The 25,103-nt window shown below is 47.2% G+C and overlaps 1 protein-coding gene, 1 non-coding gene and 1 pseudogene across 2 annotated transcripts; 2 read left to right on the top strand and 1 right to left on the bottom strand.

The window, feature by feature from the left end:
- The first annotated feature begins 201 nt into the window (after positions 1–201).
- Positions 202–1,110, top strand: LOC115308363 (annotated as a pseudogene).
- Positions 1,111–15,295: 14,185 nt separating this feature from the next.
- Trnag-ucc lies at positions 15,296–15,367 on the bottom strand. Its single transcript has one exon. It is a non-coding gene; the product is annotated as a tRNA-Gly (tRNA).
- Positions 15,368–16,765: 1,398 nt separating this feature from the next.
- Positions 16,766–17,764, top strand: LOC120836453 (the record flags this gene model as incomplete). Its single annotated transcript, XM_040205360.1, has 1 exon — positions 16,766–17,764. A coding segment is annotated over one exon (999 nt), but the record flags the coding sequence as incomplete, so codon positions are not given.
- Between the last annotated feature and the right edge of the window lie 7,339 nt (positions 17,765–25,103).

The following is a 25,103-nucleotide window of genomic DNA, read 5'->3' as shown; positions in this document are numbered from 1 at the left end:
CAGAGCTCCGGGAGAAGGCAGAGAAGTTCAGAGGTTGGGATTTTTAAATTTTTGCACGTGCCACAGTTTGCAATTTGTTTTTTTGTTAGCAAACTGTGGTACGTGCTGCAAGTTTTACACTGTTCAAGAGTTAATGTTCAAAAATTGCACCGCGTTTTTGCCATTTTTATTTGGGGCTCAACATGGAAACGTACGAGTCGTATGAACCTGTTCCGGCGCGTACGCGACGGCGGACTAGGACTGACCCATTTGTTTTTGCGGCAGATTGTTAATCATTTCCTTTTCTTTCGCGATGTCAGTGACCCATTTTTACGCACCGTTTGTCAAGTCAGACTGAGTAGTTCCCTACCCGAGTTTATTGTTTCTGCGTCAAGTGAGCCAGGTGGTATTTATGGTTACCTTAAATAAGTTGTTGGTTCATGTCGATTTTTGGCAGCGCGTTTTTCTTTAGATTACTTAAGCGAAGTGTCGCGTAAAAGGTTGTACAGAGACCTTTGTGATGTTGTACTTCCAGTTCCTTTGTACAGAGCTGTGCATTGCGCAGGCCCAGGACAAGACGTCTTAAAACGTGTTAAGGGAATGATGGTTCCGCCTGGTGTAAAGACTTTCTTTTTTAAATTGCACACCTACACGCTAACTGTAAAGACATGGATGGCAATGAAAGGAATTTTTGTCCGCTGGGGCGACCATTGTTTGCTCTGTAAAAAGCCTGAAACAATCGAGCACGTCTTTCTGGAGTGCTGGGACGGCGTCTTCCTAAGGGACGTCCTCCAACGCACTCTGAGGAAAGACTTTCCGTTAGACGCACACGGCATCAGGTATGTTTCCATAGAAAATGAGGACGGGGTGCCCTTTGATATGCTGATGTTATTGGGCCTGCACAGCATTTGGAGGTGTCGGATGGCTACTCGCCATGCCAATATTGACGCGCGCGAGGCGGGACACTATTTTCGCGAAAGTATTGCTTCTTTGGTTGAAATGCATAAAGCTCGCGCGCGACACTATCTTCGCGAAAGTATTGCTTCTTTGGTTGAAACGCATAAAGCACAAGTGTGCGTGCTAGACTGGATTCCACTCGTAGAATCCTTAATGACCATAAAAAGATTTTAGGCGGTCGTGCCTTGCCCAGGGCGGTCTGGACTTTTCATTAGTCACTGTCTTTTCTGTTTGTGTTTTTTTTTTTTTGCATTGTCAATCTTCTGTGTATATGGTCATCTACACAACGGTAATAAAGAAGAAAAAAAAAGCGCGCGTGGCCGAGTGGTTACCGTGCTTGACTGTCGCGCGGAAAGTCTGGGTTCAATTAAAACTTGTTGTTGGCCTAGTTGGTTCATGATGCAGGATAGAGGTTTTTTGCGCGACACAGGGGACAATTACAAGCGAGTAGACACGGACAAGCGCAAACTTTCAACTACTTTATTCGTGCGCAATCGACCACGAACATCCAGAAAGAGCATGCGCAGCACGCTACACAGACGAAAAAAAACTGAAAATAGATAGTAAAGTCATCCACCAAGACACATTCCACGATAGTCATTATCGAACCAGCAACCCGGATAAAAACTGCACTTCACTTTCAAACAAAGAAACCGAGGTATCGCTGACACAGTCATGGTTCTTCTTTATATCAAAAGCTTCCATCAATTCTCTGGCTGTGCTGTCTTTGCTTCTACCCAAGATCCTAATCTCCCGAAATCGCGCATCACACCCGCAGTCGGCACAGTGAGTAGGCAAGTGTGCATTGCCTTTATTCCTGATCGACAATTCATGTTCCCGTGCGCGGTCATTAACGCAGCGACCAGTTTGACCAATATATACTTTCCCACACGAGAGCGGAATCTCGTATACCACCGCTGTGGCACAATCCACAAACGGTCGGGTGTGCTTTTTGTTGCAGCCACTTGACTTTTCTCTTCCCGAGGAAATCCTCGGGCAAAGGCCCGCAAGCTTGCGTGGCGCAGAGAATACGAAAGGTACATTGTACCTATTCGCTACCTTCTTGAGGTTGTGGGACACTTCGTGTATATATGGCACCACTTCTGGTCTACACTTCCTTTGTGGCGGCTCTGGCCGGGTCCTCTGCTTTTCCTTGGTCTTCTGGAGCAACGACTCAGCAACCGCCGTAATGACCGAGCAGGGGAAACCGGCAGACTTCAGCCTGGCTACCTGATCATTAAAGCTTCTGTGCATAGAGTGTTGACACGACTTCCTGAGGGCGGACCCTAAGCAGAGGGAGGCGATGGCTCGCTTAACAGTTTTTGAGTGAGCCGAGTCATACGGCAGCAGCCCCTTCTGTACTCGAGGGTTATAACGCCAGCATAAATGATTATTTTTTAACATCAATTTTATATCAAGGAACTGGAGTGTGTCATGGGTTGGAAGCTCATGTGTAAAGGAGAGGCCCAACCCATGAACATTAAAAGCGGTTAAAATCTCATCCACAGAGTCGTCATAACTAAGCAGGTGTTGTTTTTTCTAAAAGGCAAGCGCTGGCAAGCGACATCCGGGGTGTGCAGTAATCTGGGTTCGATTCCAGTCAGTGGTATGCTCTTTTATTTGTTCTTTCAACATTGCGTTCTAGTGTGTTCGAGAACATTCTCGTATGATCGAGTTCCGAATGTTCCAGTCGCCGAACAATCTAGGCCGATTGTTCCAGAACCCAACGCGCGTACATAAGGGACTCCGCGTGCTGATCTGCAGTCAGTCTCGCCCAGCGTTCGACTCTGCTGTCACGCCGACTTCGACGCCCGGGACGCTCTGCTTTATTCTGTTCCCTTTTTATTTTTGGGAACAAGTTCGCCCCCATTAAACATTTTAGTTTCCCCAGTTATTCTTTGTTCCCTCGTTTGTTCCTTTGTGACAATATATATATATATATTGTGGCAAGCGACATCCGGGGTGTGCAGTAGCGCTGAGGTGACCGAAAGGAGCGTGCGATGGGCACGGGGCGCGAGCTCGAACGATCGCGTGCGTGGCTCACGAGGGCATCGGCGGCAAGGACTCGAAGCCTGGCCTGAACCTAATCGAGTGGCCGTGCCTGAACGAAGTAAAGGTGTGTTTTTGCTGTGTCCTGACTTGCGCGTCCTTCTTGCGGGCGAGCAGTGGGACAGATCCCCACAGTATTATTTGGCACTCGACGCGGGGCCTACTGCTCTCCCGTGGGATGGACCGCAGGCTTTTTAGCTCGTTTTAGGAGTTTTTAACCGGGTTTTTCCTGTTTTGACTTTGCTCAGCCCGTTAGGCCTACGTGGCCGTTCGACTAGGCTTCGGCCACCGGACGCCATCTTTGCCATCGCGGCTTGGCTGTCGTCTCTATTGTGGATAGTGTATATTAAGTGTTCTTTTTCTGTTCCTTTCTGTTATTTCTTGTTCGGTTTTTGTGCTTTTTCCTTTTCGCGGCCGCATTCGCGATGAGCCGCCGCAGAGCCGCCGCTGACCAAGCCGAGAGCGGAGACGAGCCGGACGCGGAAGGCCTTATGGATCGGGTGGCCAACCTATGTGACACGGTCACACAACGTCTGCTGTTGGCTGACCCGGGACTTCAAGGCCGTGGCCCGCGTCCCGAGGTGCCGGTCCCAACCTACACCGGCTACGACGACCGGAAGTCCGTGGCCGACTTCCTCGCAGAGCTGGCGGCCTACAAGCTTGCTGCGGGCGCCACGGACGAATACGTCCTCGCGCGCGTTTTGCCCGTTGCGTTGCAGGCGAGTGCAGCCCGCTGGTGGCGCATCGTGGCCCCGTTCATGTCCTGGGAGGACTTTCGGCGGAGGCTCCAGGATGAATTTCTTCCGCCTGGGTACCAGTCTCGAGTCCAGCGAGAACTGGAACACCGAACCCAGCACCCGTATGAGACCCTGGTCGAATACGTCCGGGTGATGCAGGAGCTCTTCGATAGGGCCTGCCCAACGACACCGGAGTCGGACAGGGTTGCTCGGGTCGTACAGCAGAGCCACCACAGATTCCGACCCTACCTACATGGCCGCACCTACGAGACCCTTGAGCACCTGGCCCGGGACGCTCGCGGCATCCAAGAGACGCTTCTGGCAGAGCTCCAGTACCGGCCGCCACCGCCGCCCGAGGAAGCTCTCGAACCGTCGTGTGCCTGGTCAGCTCCCGGGCCCAGACGAGGTCCGACTCAGCGCCAACCCCGGGAGTAGGGCGCGGTCCTTCCCCCCCGCGCGCTGGACCCCTACCCCTTCGGACAGCGGGAGCGCGGGAGAGCACCACCCGGTTGCTTGGACCCCCGGCCTAGTGCCTCGCCGGCTGGATCGAGACTACGGCAGTGTGAAAGCCGTTTAAGGTTTCCCTCGTGATTCGCTCCGGGGCGCGGATCACTGGCCCAACGAGGGAAGCAACAGGCCACAACGACAGGCTCCAAGCAGCCAGACACGCGACACTGACCGCCGCATTTCGGTGCGCTGCTTTGGCTGCGGCCGATAAGGTCACTTCCGCCGAGACTGCCCGGATTTTCTGGGCAACCGCCCTGCTTTCTCGGAAAACCAGCACGGCCGACGGCGTTGACCCCTGAGCGCCCGCCGGCCGCGTTGACCATGGAAAACCCGGCAGCACTACCATCGGTGTGTCGAATCCAGCCTGACCCTGAGCTAATTGAGCCTCGTATGACAGTTACAGTGCTCGGAATAGCTGTGGCTGCGCTGATTGATACCGGTGCGAGTCTGTCACTTATTGGGGACTACCTCATTGAACGCTGCAAAGAGCAGAAAGCCAACCTGCGGGAGACTGACGTGCGCTTACAGCTAGCGTCGGGACCAGAAATGGTCGCGAGTTAAGCCGTGAGGTTACAGATCGGGTTCAACGAGAAAAAACGCCGCCAGCGTTTCGTTTGCTTACCTGGTCTCACGGTACCGGTCATTTTGGGACAAGATTTTATTTTTGGGGAGATCCTGGTTCTGGACTTCCCGAACAAACGCTACGGGTTAGGTAGTGACTCGAAAGTGATCCCATTTACCAGACGAGAGGATTGTATCGTCAGTGTAGATAACGTTGGCGTTAGAATGCCTGCTTTGCGGCTCCCATGTGCGGTAAGCGATTCTTTGTAGAAGTGTCCTGGTACGGACCAACAAAAGCGGCGTCTCCAAAGACTCTTGGAGGAGTTTTCGCCGATGTTCACGGAGAATCCCGGTAGAACCGGTGTCCTAAAGCATTCAATTGACACCGGCAATACACGGCCTCTACGCTGCAACCCTCGACCAATCAGCGTACACAAGCGAGCCCTGCTGGACAAGGCACTCCAAGAGATGATCGACACGGGTGCAGTACGTGAGTCAGAGCCCTTGGGCCTTCCCGATCATCCTTGCCCCCAAGAAGGACACGCAAGTCAGGACACAGCAAAAACACACCTTTACTTCGTTCAGGCCAGGCTTCGAGTCCTTGCCGCCGAGGCCCTCGTGGGTCAAGCACGCGTTCGTTCGAGCTCGCGCCCCGTGCCCATCGCACGCTCCTGTCGGTCACCGCAGCGCTGCTGCACACCCCGCATGTTGCTTGCCACACTATATATATATATATATATATATATATATATATATATATATATATATATATATATATATAAGAGAGTTGTCGAAAAATTGGGCCAGGAGCGAAGGTTGCGGGTTCAATCCCCGCTCTTGGCCCAATTTTTCGCCAGCTTTTTTTCCCTTTCCCTAACTTTAATGCAATAAATTCAATAATCACCTTCCCCCCTCTTCGTTCACAATATTACTACGGCTGCACTTCCCAATCTTCTCTTATTCCCATTATATATAGGGTGCAGCCTGTCCCTATGGGGAGGACTGGTTCCCTAGATAGCTTGGAAGACGGGCCCTTTCCGGCATTTGCAAGCTGAGATGACGTGCCACGTCACTGCCGCATGTCGCAAATAGCGCGGGCCTTAAATCAGCAACGGTTGTCGTCTACCCAGTTAAGCGAATTCGAAACTGAACAGTACACAGAGAGCTGGTCGGAAATTGAGTCCGCCGAAACCAGTGGCCGGGATGGTCTAATCCAGGGGTCGGCAACCCACGGCCCGCGGCACGACCCCAGAAAAAAAAAACGCCGTCCCTGCCCCCCCCCCCCCCCCCCCCCCCGCACCTCTTTGCAGCTTCCGCACAGACCCAAGAAGCACTCGGAAGTTCGGACCACAAAAGGCGTTAGACAGGAAGATGGAGCGCTTCCAATTAGAATCGTCCGGCATCGCCATACTTGGGCAGAGAACGCCTTCACTTTTTTTTGCCTTTTTTTTTTGTGGTCTCCCGCACCCCCCCCCCCCCCTCCCCCCGTCTTCCCGACTTGCCGCCCGGCCCCCTCCATGTCAACTTCGTGACGACTCAGCCCGCCACTGCAAAAGGTTGCCGACCACTGGTTTTTAAGGCATCGTACCGGACAGGCGAAGGTTGCGGGTTCAATCCCCGCTCTTGGCCCAATTTTCGCCAGCTCTCTTTCCCTTTCCCTAACTTTAATGCAATGATCTCAATATTCACCTGCTCCCCTCTTCGTTCACAATATCACTACGGCTGCACTTGTCAATATTCACTCATTCCCATTATATATATAACGGGCATGGTGGCGGGGGGCCGAAGGTGTGGGTATAGAAGAAGAAAAGAACCCCTAGTGAAAACACCAACAACGGACGATCTAATCTTCCACGTTTCGGCCGGAGTCCGGCCTGACGTTCATCGTTCATCACTTTCAAAAAACGAATGCCACAAGGGGTAATGCACAGCTTTCTTTAGCGTGCGCTGGAGCACGTCCCAGAAAAATACGGCATCCATGCAAAAAATAAATACATGCTCAACAGTCTCAGGTTGCTTGCATAAAAAACAATCAACCGTCCACGGCACGTCAAAACCCTTTTCCCTTAGCCACACCTTAGCCGGAAACGTATTGGTGTGTAACTTAAAAAAGAACGTTTTCACCGAAGGGGGTACACACATACGCTTAACTGGGCTCAGCACGTTTTGGCCACCATGAGAAAAAACAGTTCGATACATCGGCGTCGGGAACAAACTGACTATCAAATCGCGCGCGAGCGTTTTCTTTCGCACTAAAGACAAATAATCAAAAGAAAAACGAGCAGACAAAAACAAAACAGTATCAACGACCTCCTTTTGAAAACCCACGAGTCTTGTTGGCTCGCCGCCATAAGAGGAAACAAGAAAGGATGGCAAATGAGGCGACAATTTCGTTCGGATGAACGTGCGAATAAAAAAGTGCTCTTGCTCTCGCAAAAAAAAAAAAAAAAAAAAAAAAAAAAAACGTGACAGGAGTTGTTTGACAAATAAATGGGACAGCCCAGGCCCTCCGTGACGTACCCTGTGAAAGAGGTTGTCTCGCCTCATCCGTTCCCAAATAGATCCCCAGATGAACACAGCAAAAGCACGGTGAAACTTCTGAACATTAACACGGGAACAATGTATGGCTTGCAATACATACCAAATCTTTGAAATAAAAAAAAAAATATTGCAAACAGTCGCCCTCGCAAAGATGGACAGATGACGATGCTTCCAACGAGAAGCGCGGCTGTACAGGTCGGTGGCGACCCCCGACCAAAAGGATTTGCTCTCGCGGTACAAATTTAAAGGCACACCGAGGTATGTGCATGGCCAGCGGTCCCAGCTAACGCCTTCGTACTCTGAAGACGTTGTGGCCCATGCGCCGTGCCAAAAAACCGCGGCACTTGTCCCAGTTAATAGCTGCGCCGGTAGCGTCACAAAATATTTCACCAAAGCAACCGCGGCACTGACACTTCCCTTATCACTGGAAAACACTGCAATATCGTCTGCGTAACTCATAACTTTTATCTCTTCATTTTCCAGTCGAAAGCCCCGACAATCCTTACTGTTCAAAACACTAAGGCAAAAAAGTTCCAAATGCAAATTAAATAAAAGCGGCGACATAGGGCATCCTTGCTTTACGGACGTTCGCACATGAATCTGCTCGGTCACTTCTTTGTTTACGACGAGCCTTGTGGTGCAATTTTCATAGGCCCTTTTGGCACCTTCCAAAATGACCTCACCAACGTTTACACGTTTTAAAACTTCAAAAAGGACGTCATGCTTGACACGATCGAACGCCTTATCTAGATATATTTGGAGCATGGCTATTTGACCCATGCCCCCATCAGACGCCTCTAACACGCTGCGCGCTACATGTAAATTCGTCATGATAGTTCTGCCTTTGATCCCAAATGTCTGGTGTTCCCCGATAAGCTTACAAGCCACGCTCTAAAACCGTCGCGCTAAAAGTTTTGCGAAAACTTTGTAATCAACATTACAAAGGGTGATCGGGCGGTAACCCTTGACTTGACGTAGTTTCGCGACATCGTCACTTTTCGGAATGAGAACAGTATACGTGCGCGTATAAGACGGTGGTAACACTTTCCGTTCATACGCTTCACTAAAACGTTTCAACAAAACACTGGCGAGTACGCCCTTGAACGTTTCAAAGAACTCGGCACATATTCCATCGGGTCCCGGCGTTTTGGAGGTTGGCAGGTCGTCTATCGCCCGTTCGACCTCGTGAATATATAGATTGGCGGCGAAGGTTTTCCGTCTCCTCTTCCGTTAACTGCGGCAGCGACTCCAGAAGCTTCCCACACGAGGGTTCCACCCTTCCCGGAACTTTCGTCTCAAAGAGCGGCTTATAGTGCGCAACAAACGCCTGCTGAATACTGCTTGAGCTCGTGCACGTAACGCCATTCGCATCGATTTCAGCTATCTCGTTCCGTAGCGCGTACCGCTTCTCGTCCGCTAAGGCCCGTTTCGTTGGCTGCTCGCCCAGGAGGTATTTCTCCACACGCGCTCGAACCACGGCGCCGCGATAACGTTCTTGGTGGAGCTGTTCTAGCCGCTCCATGACGCTTTCTAAATCCTTCAAACACACGCCGGGATTTACACACTCCGCTCTAGAGTGCGCCTGCAGATCGACGTTTAATCTGTGCTCGGCGCAACGCGCTTCGTAGGCCAAAACAGACGACCTCTCTATCGCTAGAATCTTTAGTTTCTGCTTGGCGATCTCCCACGCCTCAAACATATCCCCTCCCATATTTTCAAAACACGATCTGAAAATGTTGCTTACAACCCCGAGATTCATCGTCGAGCAGCTTGGTGTTTAGCTTCCAAAGTTTCCACTCGAACTTCGCCTTCGGCGGTGTTTTGTCGCCGATCGTTGTCGCAACCAATCAATGGTAGGAAAAAAAAAAAAAAACAGGTGTAACACGATACTTGGTTAACAATGCTGCCACAGAGGCCGAAATGTAGATTCTATCTATTCGGGCGTGGGCGGACGCTTGGCAGTGAGTGAAACGCATCTCGCGTGTTTCGTTTCTAACGATCCCTGTGTCTACCAGCTCAAAATCATCGAGCGCCTAAAATCGTCGCACTTCTATCAGTGCGTTGCCCAAACGGCGCTCTGTCTCTCTCCCGAACGACGCAATTAAAGTCCCCACACAACACGACTGTTCTGTCACAATCAACAAAACGGCGCAAGCCAGAAAAAAAGGAAGCCCGGTCTTTCACCGTACTGGGGGCGTATACACAGCTAAGCCGCCAGTGAACTGATACGAACAAAAAGTCGTACATAATTAAACGACCTTCGGTGTCGACGGTCACGCTTAGCTCAGACAAGGGAAGCGTTCTCTTCACAAACAAGAAACAACCACCCGAAACACCAACAGCGTGTGTGACACACACATCATGCGAAGATAAAAAAGGCTTTAGTGCGTTCGCCACCTGCTCTTCCTCGGCCATCTTGGTTTCCTGCATCGCCAAGAAATCGGGTTTCTGACTTTCCAACAAACGTTGTGCTTGGTATTGTTTCTTACGCATGTTGAAACCTCGAACATTTAACGATGCAACCGTGATAGCCGGGTCGAGTGTACAATTCATGAAGGGTGGTACACTTGCCTTGAAAATCGCTCATGAGTTCATAAACCAGGCGTTGCCTCCTTACTGGTTGTCATGGCGTCGCCTCTTGTCCGAGGGGGCGCCCGGTACTTGCTTGTATTTGCCTCGCTTGTTCGCTGTCCACCACACGTTCGGGTTCGGGGTCGTGTCGGTCGGAGTCGTTTCGTCAAGCCCACGCTTGGTGAAGTCCGTGTTCTCGTCCATGCTGTCGGCGACGCCTTCGTGGTCTTTCTCGGTCGGCAGGAGGTCGGCAGAGGGCAGAGCCGCACCGGCCTCAGGCGGCGTCGCCCCAGCTGAGGGCGCCGCACCTTCCGTCATCGGAGCGTTTGCTGCAGTCTCCTTGCCGCCGTTGTCGTCAGCTCCGGGAGGTTGCTTTGGTTGCTCGATGCCCAGTGGGGAGTCACTTTTGAGAGCACCCGCAGCAAGTTGGGCGGCCTCCGCCTCCATGATGAACTGGGACGGCTCGTCCGTCACAGCTCCGCCTGTGACGTCAGCGTACGTACGTATGCATTCTTCTTTCTCGTGCCGGAAACGGGAGCACTCCGAGCACTTCGGCACGCGACATTCGCGCCTAATGTTCCCGGAGCGATTGCGCCGCAAGCAGACCGGCGCTCTTCCCGGGATGACGATGAGGGTATTCACACCTTGAAGGTGTGATACCCTCATCGTCGGGCGTGGTGTTTTTCTTCAAGGTCATGCGTACGAATCAGGTGGTAGATTCAATGCCTTCAAAACCGCTGACGCGCCACTTCTCGCGTCCAACTTCACTCACTTTCCCGTACGGCTCGAAAAGCTTCCGAACCGCGTCGTCCGCTACGTGGAATGGCACCCAGTGGATGCGTAGACGGATCTCGGTGGAACCAGGATCAATGACGAGGCAACGAAGGCCTTTCACCTTGATATCCTTGTAGTTCAGGAGCCGCTCTTTTGCTTTCGGTGTGCGCAGTGTCGCCAACCACACATGATTCATCTGGAACGCGCCACGCGAGACGTTGTCAGTCAAGGCGGCAGTCCGCCTCAGTTTCTGGCGGAAATCCTCGATGCAGTAGGGCCGTCCCTTCAGGTCGCAGTGAAAAATGACAGAGTTCATAAAGGTTTCCCTGGATGGCATCGAAGGCAAAACTACCTTGTACTCTTCAGTAGATGACGATGAAGCACCAAACACAGAAGTTCCACGGTCATCGAGGAGCGCTGTAGCCGCTCCGACGGAGCTCATGATTCTTGCGACCGTACTGCTCGAAAGCTGGAAGAATCAGGCCGCGGGCGCGCTGCCTATTAGGTCAGCTGCGCTCGCGTCAATAAATATATATATATATATACAGAGAGAGAGAGAGAAAAGAGAGATAGAAAGAGAGAGACGTGAAAGCTACACTTAAACGGATTGTGCGGGTAAGTTATAAGGCCAGGGAGGAGATAGCATAGGGAGCTCATCGTCACACTCAGTCGGCTAATTAGGTAAAATTTGTTAACTAACTTTTTAATTTGTAAAATACACTGATGTTTCCAATTAGAAACTCGTCGAAGGTCACCGAAATCCACTAAATCAACTCTTTTTAGAAAAGTATAAGGCAGGGGCAGCGTTTTACGGTGTTCCGTAAAAACCCTCAATATGAACGCGAATCAAGGTTTCGGTTTATTATCGGAGCGCATCTCTACGCCCGCGGTCGTGCTCCCCAGTGGCCGAGACGAGCAACACACTTGCACGATACTTCCCTCCATCTTTCGAAAAAGGCGAGGCGGTGGATTCGCGCCGCGACTACCGTGGAGCATGACCAAGGGCGCACAGATGCGATAAGAATAAAAAAAAAAATCTAGAAACGCGTCCAAACTGCGTGTTTCTGAGAATGGCGAAGAATGCTCCTCTGCCTTACTTTTTTTTTTTGTAAAAATAATTGATTTAGTGGTTTTCGATGGCGCTCAGCAAGTTTCGAATTAGAACAATATGTCTATTTTCACTAACTAAAGCATAATTATATATTTATAAAATGAGCCGACTGATCGTTACAATTAGCCCTGTGTATCATGTCCCCCTGGCCGTACAACGCACTTGCACAAACCGCTGAAGTGTAGCTTTCACGGCTCCTCTTAAACAAAACTGTTGAGCTTTAAGAAAAAAAAAAAATCGAAAATTTCTTTTTTGTTTTTTTTATTAATTTTTTTTTCTAGTTTTTGTCAAGGTTATTTGTGTAGTTTCTAGGACACTCGCGGTAATACGGGCTCGTAAATGACTTGCATAATCCGGAATACTGAAATTTTTTTATGGACGATTTCAAAACCTCTTGAAAAGGAGTAAAGTTTAAATTAAAATTCAGACGCGACAATATATTTTCTCAAGGCTGTTAGCCGTTTTCCCTTCTAAAACAGGCCCCACAACCTCTGATGATAAAAATATCGATGTTTTAGTTTTTGATGTGCTTCAGGTGTTTGCGTTAAGTTCTCGAATATGAAAATATTAAAGATGGTCTAGGTGGATTAGCATTGTGAACAATAAACAGTATTAAGGACATACAAGGACAAATACACGGAGACGCTACTAGCGCTAATCTGAACTGACGTTTCAATGCGCTTAAAGAAATTAAAAAAAGCGAAGATAGTAATAATCAAGACAAAAAGGACAAAAGAGACATAGAGAAAACAATGCTAATAGCAAACATCAGAGCCAAGCAGTATGGAAAAGGCCCTACATGAAATTGCATTACAAAAGTAGATCAAATGAAAAAAAATAATAATATGTATGAAGAAAAAATATATAATACCTCTAAAAGCTTGTGCCAGCCTAAATCGGCTCCCAAATCAAACATCCGATTTCGGGAAACAAAATAAGAAAAAGACGCCGTGATGTGGGCATTTTGAGAGTCGGTTTTGGCTTGCACTCATCCACAAGCCGGTCCTTGTCGGAATTCACGCGCCCGAGCTCCCGAGTGCGCAAAAGGCCTTTCACCATCTCCACTCTCTTCCCGCAGGAGTCCTTCAAAAATCGGAAGGTATCGGAACAAAACGTGATCTTTCCTCCTCTCCAGACCGGTTTTCTTGCAAAAATCTGATGACGGATCCGACAGCCGTCTTCGGTTTGCACCGCACTTAAAATGTATCAACACCTTGAAAGTAGTTCGCAAGTATCGGAAATAAAACAACAAGACAAACAGCCTAATGTAGAAAGGTTAAGATACAATGGCTCACGTGTGGACAACTAAAAAAAATCAGCTGGTACTTGTCATTTCATTTAACTTCTCTGACTCACAGGCGTCGATTGCTTAGCTAGGCGTTACATGATGTATAGGGAGGAAAGCAAACATTCAATCATAAAAACATAATCCTCATACATAGTAATCTCCTTGGTGTTGTGAAAAATCAATCTCATAAATAAAATATACCAATACCTTCAGTTTGATATAAAATAGAATTAAGATAAATTGAGGCAAAATACACGAATTCAACAACGTGCCCCTAATAATATGAATGCGCAAGTAAGAACCGTGTACAAGTCTTGATGTTGTTCACGGGCTGTATTGCGGGACAACATTATAAGAAAACACCGACGAGATGAAAATATTTTAAAATTACCATGGATTATCAGTTTGAAGGGAAAATATTGAGCAAACGACATAAAAATACCGGAGGATTGCCAAATTTGTCTCTGATGATTATTAAAACGTTATTGAGATTTCACTTTTAACCTAAAAATAAATCATTTAAATTAAATAACTTTTTACAACCCACATTGCACATGCCACCCTTAGACGTACTCCACACGGTTTCCTGAATGAAATGGGATCAGTTAGTAACCAATGAAAACATTTAGGATATAATAAAAATGTTGTTATATACCAGCGCCTCTGGACTGCAACAAATTTACAAATATAAAGAAAATTAAGTGTATAGAAACGAAGTTGTTTTGAATTACAAATTACAAATATTGCTTGAACCATAGTCAAAAATGTTAACAATTTAAAAAAAGTTATGCTTCGGCCGAGAATCGAACCTGGGTCAACTGCTTGGAAGGCAGCTATGCTAACCACTATACCTACGACGCCAATACCGGCCTCATTAGTTTCCTTACCTGATCAGTGCTTCCCAATTATTATTTCGCTTGTATGGCGCTGCATAATTGCTTTTTTTTTAATTTTTAACACCAAGTTACCTGTCAGGAGCGGTTAAGTCGTAACTTACATATCATTTTGAGCGTAACTGTTTTATCATAAGCAAAACCCCCCCAAAAAAAAAAAATCAAAGCGCGAGCATTGTTCAGGTATCTTGAGATTATGCCCATTCGACCCTAAGAGAGTATACGTATTGGCTAATATGAAATATAATGCAATTGTGCTTAAGTGTCTCTCTTAAAACTAAAGAAATTCAAGTCTAAAAACAGACATTGAAACGATCAAGGTTCCCACCCGTTTTCAAGTCTTATACATCCACAAGAATCTAGAACAAAATTATATGATATATTGTGTTCAGACAATCTATATACTAAGATGAATGAACCGTACTAATTAAACGAAACAAATTTTATAAGCCCGGCGAAGGACAAAATGGTTCGCGGCTCCTTGATTCAAAACTCCGGGTCTTCTTATTCTCGGCCAGGAATCCCCAGGTCAAAAGCGCCCAGAGGATTAAGTGACAACGAAAATTTTATGACCAAAGAAAAAAAATGCATGGCCCAAAGCTTCTATGGTAAAGTTTTTGCTTGAACAATAAGTAGAGGAACAGTATACCAAGCAGCACTACATCGAACGAATTACTTTAACTAACTGTAATGATAAAAAAAAAAAAAAAAATTTTGTACTTTTCACTTATAAGCAAGTTGCGTTCTTGACACGAAGTAGCGGCATCTCTCGCAGGGAAGCTTGCAGGAGTTCTGTCTTTATATTCATCTGGAGTGGCGCAGAAAAGTTAGCTCCTCCTGGGTCTGCTTCGCTTTGGAATGAGTGCCCCGCACTTATTGTTCAGCTTTCGGACACAACCTCGATTTTAAGTGCGACTGCTACTGTGCTGTGACTTTAATAAGACAAATGTAAAAATGTATGTTCTTATTCGCTTATTGGTAAAACGAGTTGTATAAGTCTTTCAAGTTCATATAATAATCACAGTGTTTTGTTCGTTTGATCAGAACTCGTGCAGCCCACTCTAAACAGCATGCCCTTACGCAGCAACACTTACTCTTTTTTAGCTCCAACCTTTTTTCTAAACAAGCTCGGTGTGCTGCTCCTGTTCTCTCTATTTTGTTTGTTCCACCGAACTAACAAATAAGCAGCGGAAGTTTCCGAGGACACTCAAAGATATTCAATACAGTTATTCTAAATAATGCAAGGGTAGTGTGTTCGCGCCGAGTGTAGATAGTCCAACATTTATGTACTAACAAAATTTCTTCTAGAAAAACATGGAAAAAAAGATGCGTCGGCCGGGTATCGAACCCGGGTCAACTGCTTGGAAGGCAGCTATGCTAACCACTATACCACCGACGCGGACACATAAGAGCCGAACGGCGCTCGGTCCTACAGGGCAAAAACTAGTCCTCTTGCTTGCATAGCTGGTTCGTATCAAGGTCATTTCCTTTCATTTCTTTCACTCAACCTTCCTCCTTTGTTCAGCCCTCCCTCGCAGCCAGGCTCGCACAGCTACGTTTTCCCAAAGGAAAAATCCATCAATGTAACCCTGTTTGGCACTCAATGTTTTCTAGTGGACCGCTGACTGTGCCTGACTGTAGGTCAAACACGTCTGATTGGCCAACAAGTTACTCTGACCGACAGTCGAACTCCAGTCAGACTCCACTTGTCGGCTTTCTGATGGTTTCCTGGTGGCAGTCGGCCGCCGCGAAATGCCATCAAGATGTCTTGGTGGCGATTCCGATTGTACATCGATTGGCTCTGACTGTACGTCAAAACGCTTTGACGTGCAGACAGACGTACGGTCAAAGGACGTAAAGTTCGTTCGAATACCCCCATTTCGCCAAATCTATGAATACGAAAAATAGTCTATGCACAAGAAAACGATTTCAGGACGTGAGCCCATAAAACCGCTGATGTTAGAGATATGACACGCAGCCGACCGACAACCTTAATCAGAAGCCCGCCGAAACGCTGAAAACGCCACTTCGCTTCGCCCATAGAGGCTTCGCAGAGCTTTCATGAACGATCGCTCTCGACTCGTTTTGTTTGCCCGCTTGCTCCAACCTGTCAATCCTGCCCGGGCTCTACAGAGTTTTATGATTTAGTAGAATTTCTACTCGACAAGACCCAGCCTGTTGTGGGTTCCGACGATGTAAGGGACTTTAGCGGTGTAGTTGAAGACGACAAGGTGTACCAGGGGTGCTATGTTGCGCTTCTTGGACTCCCAGGAGACTTGGGAGAAGGAAGTGACGTCAACGACTAGAGCAAACGCAGATTGGATGTTGACAGAAGAAAATAAAGTCAACATCCAATCTGCATTTGCTGCGTTGTTGACGTCACTTCCTTCTCCCTAGTCTCCTGGGAGTCCAAAAAGCGCAACATAGCACCCCAGGTCTACTAGGCCGGAGACGCGCGCACAAAGAATCGTTCTACGGCGCGAAAGTACTCTACAGGGCAGGTGAGTAGAACTGAAGTACGGCGAGTGATGTACGAGTGCTTTGCATAACATGCTGAAGTCTTAACTGCATTTGCAACCGAATCATCTCGTATAAAACGAATAGTGAAATTGCGTTTTCTAAGCAACGGCGTAGCATAGGGGAGAAAAAAGAAGACGCCGTAGCGAAAGGCTGCGTTTTCATGTTCTCCGTTCAAGAAAACAAATCGGCCTCTGGCCGAGGAATTCAGGCTACAGATTCAGATGCTACCATTACTGCAATGGACGACTACCGTGTTCTGATGCCACGTCTGCCTACAGGTAACCTCGTTCGAAATTCTGTCTTCCTTCATGGGGATCTTGCTGCCAGACCATACCGAGCTCCGGACTTCAGAGATGCCCTGAAGGGCATCATTGATCTAAAGGATATAATCGCCATGGGACAATACCAAATGTGTCATGTGTGGATGGTCCAGTGTGCGACTTCGCTTGTAAAAGCAAAGCTCGTCGCATGTGAAGACCTGAAGGTGAAAGGACGGAAATGTCTCGTTGTTGATCCAGAGACAAAGGAGGTGAAGATCAGACTGCTTTGGTTACCACCTTACATGGAAAACCGAAGAATCGTTGAAGCGATGGAACCCTACGGCACAGTACGCTCCGTAGTGCGAGAAAAGTGGAGATGTAGAGGAATGGAGGACATAGAAACCCCCAACCGTGAAGTACAACTGACCCTTCGAGACGACACCAACGTGAACAAGATTCCACACCTGATGACCACCTTCGGGTGCCAGAGCTTGCTTCTCATCTCAGGTCGGCCTCCTTCGTGCCTACGATGCCATCGAGTGGGCCACGTTCGCCGCCATTGCCGGTCTCCCTGGTGTACGAAATGCCGACGGTACGGGCATAAACCGGAGGACTGCGTCATGACCTACGCTGACAGGTTGAGGTTGGGGACAACTGAAGAATCGACAACAGAGAACCTCATGGATGTATGCGAAGTTGTTGACCCTAATGGCGACGTCTCTGCAATGGCAGCAGCACTGGACGGTGGGTCTCAATCGGCCTCCAGAAAACCGGTAGTGCCAGAGAACCTCACGTCGGCCACTACCTCTAGCGAAGACCAAATAATCACCGTTTCGCCTGCAACCGAAAACAGCACCCCGACAAACCCCGCGACTCCAACAAATAGGGACGCCTTCACGAACGAAAAACAGTGTGAAAGAACCATTGAGGCTAACGTGGAAGACACCGAAACGGAGGAAAACGATGAGGTACAGGACATTGTAGTGAGTGCGCAGGCGAGCTTGCACAACCATTGAGGCTAACCTGGAAGACACCGAAACGGAGGAAAACGATGAGGTACAGGAAATTGTAGTGAGTGCGCAGGCGAGCTCAATTCTTGAACTAGAAGCGCTTACCAATGTGGGATTAAATGACGGCCTTATAACTAGAGCAAAGCACTACGAAAAGAGATTGGGCGCTATTCGACATAAGCCGTATTCGAAGACGCTCCCTGGCGCCAAGCTTGTTGAAGACAAGCAAACGGGCGATAACGCCCGACCATAAATGATCGCATGTCCAGCACCCTCCACCTTCGCGTGTCCACCTTAAATGTGAGAGGTCTCAGTTCTAAACGGAAGCGGTGTCAACTTCTGCAACTAATAGTCCAGCAGAGGATCAATATATTAGCTGTGCAGGAAACGAACGTGTGCAGCCAGGAACAAACCGAGATCGCATTGGAGCCCTTCCTGAAAGATTTCGAAGTGTGTGTCACACATGCATCTGGCACATCGGCTGGATGTTTTTTGTTTCTAAAGAAGAGGTTGGGTTTAACTGCTGCTTCTCTCACTACCGACCAGGAAGGGCGCTTTATATCTTGCGATCTAGACCATGTAAACATTCAATTGCGCATTATTTGCGTGTACGCTTCAAATGATGTGACAGCGCGCAAACATTTTTTTTTTCTTTTCTAACACCATAGATTGACAGAAATAGAAAACTGTTGCTATTGGGAGACTTCAACTGTGTGCTACATCTAAACGATCGCTCCCAACTAACAACTAGATTCGACCCTAGTGCAGCTGTACTCCAATCTCTTGTGAGCGATAACAACTTAGTAGACATCGAAAAATAAAAACGAGGCAGAGTGCACTATACACATTTCCAACGCTCCTCTCACGCTCGACTCGACCGGGTATATGTCACTGGAGACCTTTATGACAATATTTCTGATTACTCAGTGAAACCTATATTTTTCTCAGACCACTGCCTTGTATCGGTAACTTTTAGGACAAAGAAACAACCCCCCCTAAGACGGGAATGGAGCCTGTCGAAATTAAACACATCACTCTTAAACGACAAAATATTCACCGATGGTATACCCGCTATCCTTTCCCGTGTCAAACAGAACGCTTCCCTACACGTGTTTTGTAAATGGGACATGTTCAAGCAAGAAGTTAAAAATTGGGCAATTGAACGCTCAAGCTCCATTACCTTTACGAAAAAGCTAGAGCTACGAAACCTGCTCGCGATGCTATCAGAGCTTTATGAGCTTGAAAGCCTCAATCCCGGCGAATATACTGAGGAGATTAACATGGCAAAGACACATCTACAAAGATACGATACCGAAAAATATTGAGGCGCGGTGATCCGATCGCGCTCGCAAAAATATTTGCTCGGAGAGACGCCTGGACGCCGGTCCTTTGATGATGAAAGAAGATACGCTCTAAGCAAAGAAATACTCGAAATAAACCACAAAGGCAGCGCCCGCGCTGAAACGCAAAGCATTATAGAAGCTTTCCAAGACCATTGCACTTATCTTTTCGGAAAGAGTATTGAGATCAAAGAGAGCGAAGACATACAAAAACTTATAGAATGCGCGTCATCTTTAACAGACAAATAGAAAGAGAGTGTTGAAGGCTCTCTAACCTTGGAAGAAACACGAGCTGCGATAAAGGCTCTACCGTCAGATAAGGCTCCAGGCCCGGACGGCCTGGGCGCTGAGTTTTATAAGAAATTCTCATGCCTGCTGAGTCTATTCCTCCTTGATGTATTCAAAGCCGCATATGAGCACCACACACTACCGCCAACCTTTTACGAAGGACATGCAGTGCTTATACCCAAAACAGAAGACACGTTAGCTTTGAAAAAGATAGAGGCTTACAGGCCTATATCACTTTGAAATGTAGACTATAAGATCTTCGCAAAAGTTTTAAATGAACGCTTACATCTCATAAGAGACAATCTAATCGGAACTCATCAAACTTGCGGTATACGTGAAAGAAATATTCAAACGAACATACATGTTTTAAGGTCCGTAATAGATTCAGTATCCGACGAACAAAATAAAGTAGCCATACTCCAACTAGACTTATCCAAAGCATTTGATAGAGTTAGCCGTTCCTTTTTATTCAGGCTACTTTCTCACGCAAACATAGGGACCGCAATAATAAAGGGCATTCAGCTATGTTACAAGAACAGCACCACAAGACTAATTGTAAATAACTCACTTTCTGAACCTATACTTATAAAATCCTCGGAAAGACAAGGTTGTCCACTTTTACCACTGTTCTTTTCCTTATATCTCGAACCTTTATGCCGTAGTATTATCAACAAAGATACTATTCCTGGCTATCAACTTTGCTCCGCAGAGGTGAAGCTACTAGCCTACGCCGATGATGTAGCGTTATTCTGCTCAAATAAGGCGAGTGTTGAAGAAGCACTTCAGGTAACGGAGAAGTATTGCAACCTAACTGGAGCAAGGTTGAATGCAGAAAAATCAAACGGTTTTTGGATAGGAGCGTGGGCAACCACTCCAAAATGTTTTGGTGGGATTTCATGGAATCGCTGTCCTTTCAAATACCTTGGTGTTCCCCTTGACCAACCGTGTTCCACTGGTCCATATTGGAGCACCGCCGTAACTATAATTAGACATAAATCGCAGGCATGGAGGGCACGAGAAATGTCAATTTTCGCTAACGCAGCGGTCTGTAACACCTTCTTAATATCCAAACTTATGTATGTTTTGCAAGTGCTGCATTGTAATCGCTCTAAAATCCAAGCTTTTCTTCGAATTTTCGCTACATTTATCTGGAGTTCTCCTTGGGAACGCATGAAACACGATAATTTATTCTTGCCTTTGGACTCGGGAGGCCTGGGCCTGGCGCATTTATTTGTGCGCCAGCTGGTCTCAAGATTGTTTTTCTTTAGGAATTTATCCCACCCGTTTCTTCTCATGGCTGTTCAAAGAAAACTGGTTCACCATTTACCCTTTCTTATCGTTTCTACTACAAGCTCTGCTCCAAGCGGCCCCTGGGGTTTCTGGAAAGAGAAAGTTGATACCTTCTTGTTTTTAGAAGTCCGTTTTTCATTAGACTATCTTTTTGAAGTACCCAGAAAGCGGTTAGCACAAGCGTTGATCGAAAGTTTTTTTCCCGCTCCGTTATACAGATCTAAGTTCGGTAACTGTGAAGGACAGGACGTTCTAAAACGTGTAAAGCGCATGTCTGTATCTCCAAGCACTAAAACGTTCATGTTTAAACTACACACGTCAACGCTTCCAGTCAAATGGTGGCTCCAGGACCGCGGTTTCTTTGTGCCTTGGTCAATTGACTGTCATTTATGCCACCAGCCGGAAACAATAGAGCACTGTTTTATTTACTGTACAGTTGCGATTTTCTTCTGGGATGTGCTCCGAAGAACCCTAAGAAAAGATATTGACATAACTGATCACAGTATTCGTTACTTATACGTCCCGACTGAAACAAATATCCCTTATGACTTATTCATGCTGATTGGTTCACATAGTCTCTGGAGATGCCGGATGATCGACAGAAACGCTGATATTCCACGCACAACTCATTCCATATTTCTGGAAGAAATTGCAAAAGTTAGAAGTGTTTATGAGGCCCACCCAACAGTGTCGCACTGGTTTCCCCTGTTTGACACTTGTCTAGGACTTCCTGATTTTTAATATAGTGAAAGCAGCCAACATCCGTACATAATCAAAGTATGTCTTTCATACACAACACACTTGAAATGTGCTTGCCTTAGGAATTTGTTTAAGTGTATGCCATTAATAATTTGTACTCTCCGTTTCCGCAAAAGTGTATAGTACCCAGAGTGAAGACATGAGTGCGACACGAGTGCGAGTACAGTCATTATGTTCATCAAGGACTGATCACCAGGAGAACATCCATCCACCACCTCCATCCTCATGTATATAGCATTCACTGTGTGTATGTAGAATTCGAACTTTAAATTGTGATTTTCCATGTATTAAAGAAAAAAAAAAAGCAACGGCGAAGCATAGGGGTTAAGGTGTCCGATTTGGACGCAAGTGGTCGCGGGTTCGATCCGCGGCGACCCTGCTTTTTTTTTTTCTTTTTTTTTCCGAACATTTTGTTTTAGCGAGGCATTTGGCGATATTTATGAGTGCCTATAGCTTTACTCTTATATAACTGCTGCGCTTGTTGATGAAATTCCCTTGGCAGTGGCAGTCAGACGTCATCTGATGGACCATCAGATGACGTCTGATGGTCCATCACGTTCCACCAAGGTTGCTGACTGGCAGTCAGTGTCCCAAATTACGTACCTTGATGGAATTTTCAATAGGGTCGTTTTAGCTTTTCTTCTTTAATCTTTATATCCACTCTTTCTACCCATTACAATAACATCACTAAAACTTGTACCCGGAATATTAAAAAAATCGTAATGTTGCAAAGTTTGTAGCAAAAGTTGCATTATATACTCCAAAATGCAGACGTCCGTCTGCCCCTCGCAGCCTGAAAGTTTGTGATTGGGTTGTTTTGAAATTCACAAGTGAGAGGAACCCAAGTAGACTAGAAAGGAATGAGCTAAGGCGCAGCTAAGCGCGCAAGCGCCGTAGTTCAACAGCCGTTATTAATCAATATATCGGTGTTTTTTTTTATCAATGTCGAAGCAAAGATAGCATTGTTGCCTTTTTACTAGTAACATATATATCGGGATGACTCGTCAAACCATATTCTATTTGCTGCCTTATGTCTTTTCTGTTTTTAGTCTTTCAGCCGAGGCTGAATATTACTACTGTCGTAACCGTTTTCTCACTAATTTGGGAGCTGGAAAAACTTTTCCTTACTTTTTTCGAGAATTTGTGCAGACTATACCATAAAAACCGAAAATTAAATATTAAAAAACTGTGGCTTCAGATGAGACAGACTTTTGTTTAAGGTGAAAGCCTTGCACCTCTTATTACGCGAAGAGGCGACGTCGGCGTTGTGCCTGAAAAATGGCCATAAAATAATGTCGTCAAGTAGAAGTCAGAGCGGACACGCCTCAGAAATGACACACACAGAAGGGCACAGGAATCCAGATGGCTTCGTCAAGCATTGACGCCGGCGGAGGCACCGCTGCTCAAGGTCAAAGTGGACGCGCCTCACAAATAAAAAACAAAGAAAAACACAGCAACGCAGATGCTTTGTAACGGAAGCCGTGGAACCGGCGGGGGCGCCGCGCCTCCGCAGTGGGGGAGTGTGATGTCACCGCCGGAGCGCGTGTGCGAAAGGAAGAAATGGCGCGCTGCTTGTAGGAATGGGCTGTGTCTAGGAATGCTTTCGCATTCTGATACGCAGTCCTAAGTGTCTTCAGCGCGTTTTTAATGGTCTAAAATATTCAAGTTTAAATGCTGCGATTACTGCAGTGCAACGCACTCCGACAAAACTCTACCTTTGCAGATAATAATAATCATTTATTAAATTTCTCGCGCAACCCCCCCCCCTCAGAAAGTCAGTATTAGCCCACAAAACAAAAGAAAAAGTATCCTCATTCAAAACGCTTATAAAAACACATGTTCGCCACGAGTTCTCCAAAAAGCGGTCAGTCTACTGTGCCGCTAAATTTTACCATGTCACCACAAAATCGTAGGCTCTCGGGATGATTGAATCCAGAGGTTCACAAGCAGCGCATACACTCACATATGCGCAGCTGCGCTCTGTACTGGAAGGAGTCGACGCCAACTTTTTCACCTAGACTGCATGACCTTTTGGGCGCAATGCCACTCGCCTTTCTTATTGGATGAGCTTATTGAGGGGAGAGCAATGATTCGTCATCCCTGTGCTTTGTTGGGAAGCACACATGCAGCGGTTCTGAAAATGTGCGCAGAAGACACGGCGGCGCGAGGTAGCAACTATAACCTCGAAACCTGACCTTACGGGTCAGGTGGCATATAGCGTCGGTACTATCGCGGACAATATGAGCTGAAACAGCGCTCCGGCCTGTGCACGGTACTACCTGCGCCGCCTGTCGCCTTGCCCCGCACACATGGCGCACCCTGAGTACAAGATAAATTCACACTTGCGCTCGCTGCGCCACTGCGCTCTGCCGGCCGTCTGCAAGCGAGACGGCGTGTGCGACAGCGGGCATGTGTGTGGTAGGGCGAGGGGGGAAACAAAATATTTCACTTGTCGTCCCTCTTTTGGAATTGATTTACTTTACTCTATCGCGCCAAATCCCATAGAAGAAACCGCTGACTGGTGAAAAAAAAATATTGAAGTGTCTGAAATTTCAGCTGCGATTATCGTTTGTGAGAGTCAGATCAAAAGACCTTGCAGGTTGTTTTTGTTTGATTATAGGAGCATGCACAAAGTAGGACATCGTAAAGTATAGGCCAACATCTCCATGCCGGATTTAGTCCGACTCCAAGGTATTTACTTTTTGTCCTTTTTCATTGATATCAGATGTTTAAAAAAGGGTTTTAATTATAACCTTGATTGGTATGAAAAGGGTTAAAAGTATTATTTCTTTATTACTGGGCCCAGGTGTTTGTTTCAAGCAAAACAAGTTGCTCACAAGACACCAGTTTTTGGTTGACGAACCTTGTCCAAATAAGGTGGGACAAACAGTCATATATTTGTCAAGAGGAGGAGATTGTAATTTAATGGAAAGAATATTTCCAGAGGACATTGTCAGACACAAAAGATGAATAGTCGGCGCGGAAGTTCAAATGCACTATACAAGAAGATCGGGATGAAGGAGGCAGCCCTCAAAAAAGTATGCGTGGTTAACGGCGTCAAACAGTGTGTCGCAACCGTAGCATCAAGCTTTGTTCCAATCGGCTGAAATCCGCTTCAAGGGGTCCTGAGGCGCAGTAAACCTTACAAAATAATTTAATACCGCGTGATTCTCCCCTTCCCCGCGACCACGGCTCCCATCCTGTCTGGTAAGAAATCATAGAGCGCGGCAACGAAATCTGGCTCAGCCCCGGAGCCACTGCCATTCACTTCCCATTGCTTTCCACAATTTGTAGGCAGTGGCGCGGTAGAGGGGACGCCGTGACATAGCTACCTTGATGCGCCTCCAAATGTTTTCGATGATATTCAGATCGGCTCCTTTTAGGGACCAAGGCAGCTTCGTCAGGCAGCGCTCCTCGAGGAGAGACGAACGTGACAGCGCATTTTCCATTTCGGCGCTTTCTTTAAATCCACTGAAATGTATATTAGCTGAATACGTGAACATTGGGCTAGCAGACAGCCGGAAGAGAGCAGTGGCGCAGTGAGCGCAAGTGAGAATTTATCTCGGCCTCAGGGTGCGCCGTGTTTATGGAGCGATGCGACAGGCGTCGCAGGTAGTACCGTGCACAGGCCGAAGCGCTGTTTCGGCTCATATTGTCCGCGATTGTAC

This window comes from Ixodes scapularis, unplaced genomic scaffold (assembly GCF_016920785.2).
Source record: "Ixodes scapularis isolate PalLabHiFi unplaced genomic scaffold, ASM1692078v2 PGA_scaffold4__175_contigs__length_147842914, whole genome shotgun sequence".
Taxonomy (NCBI): domain Eukaryota; kingdom Metazoa; phylum Arthropoda; class Arachnida; order Ixodida; family Ixodidae; genus Ixodes; species Ixodes scapularis.
The sequence above is the reverse complement of the archived record's forward strand: the minus strand, read 5'-3'. Positions and strand labels throughout refer to the sequence as shown.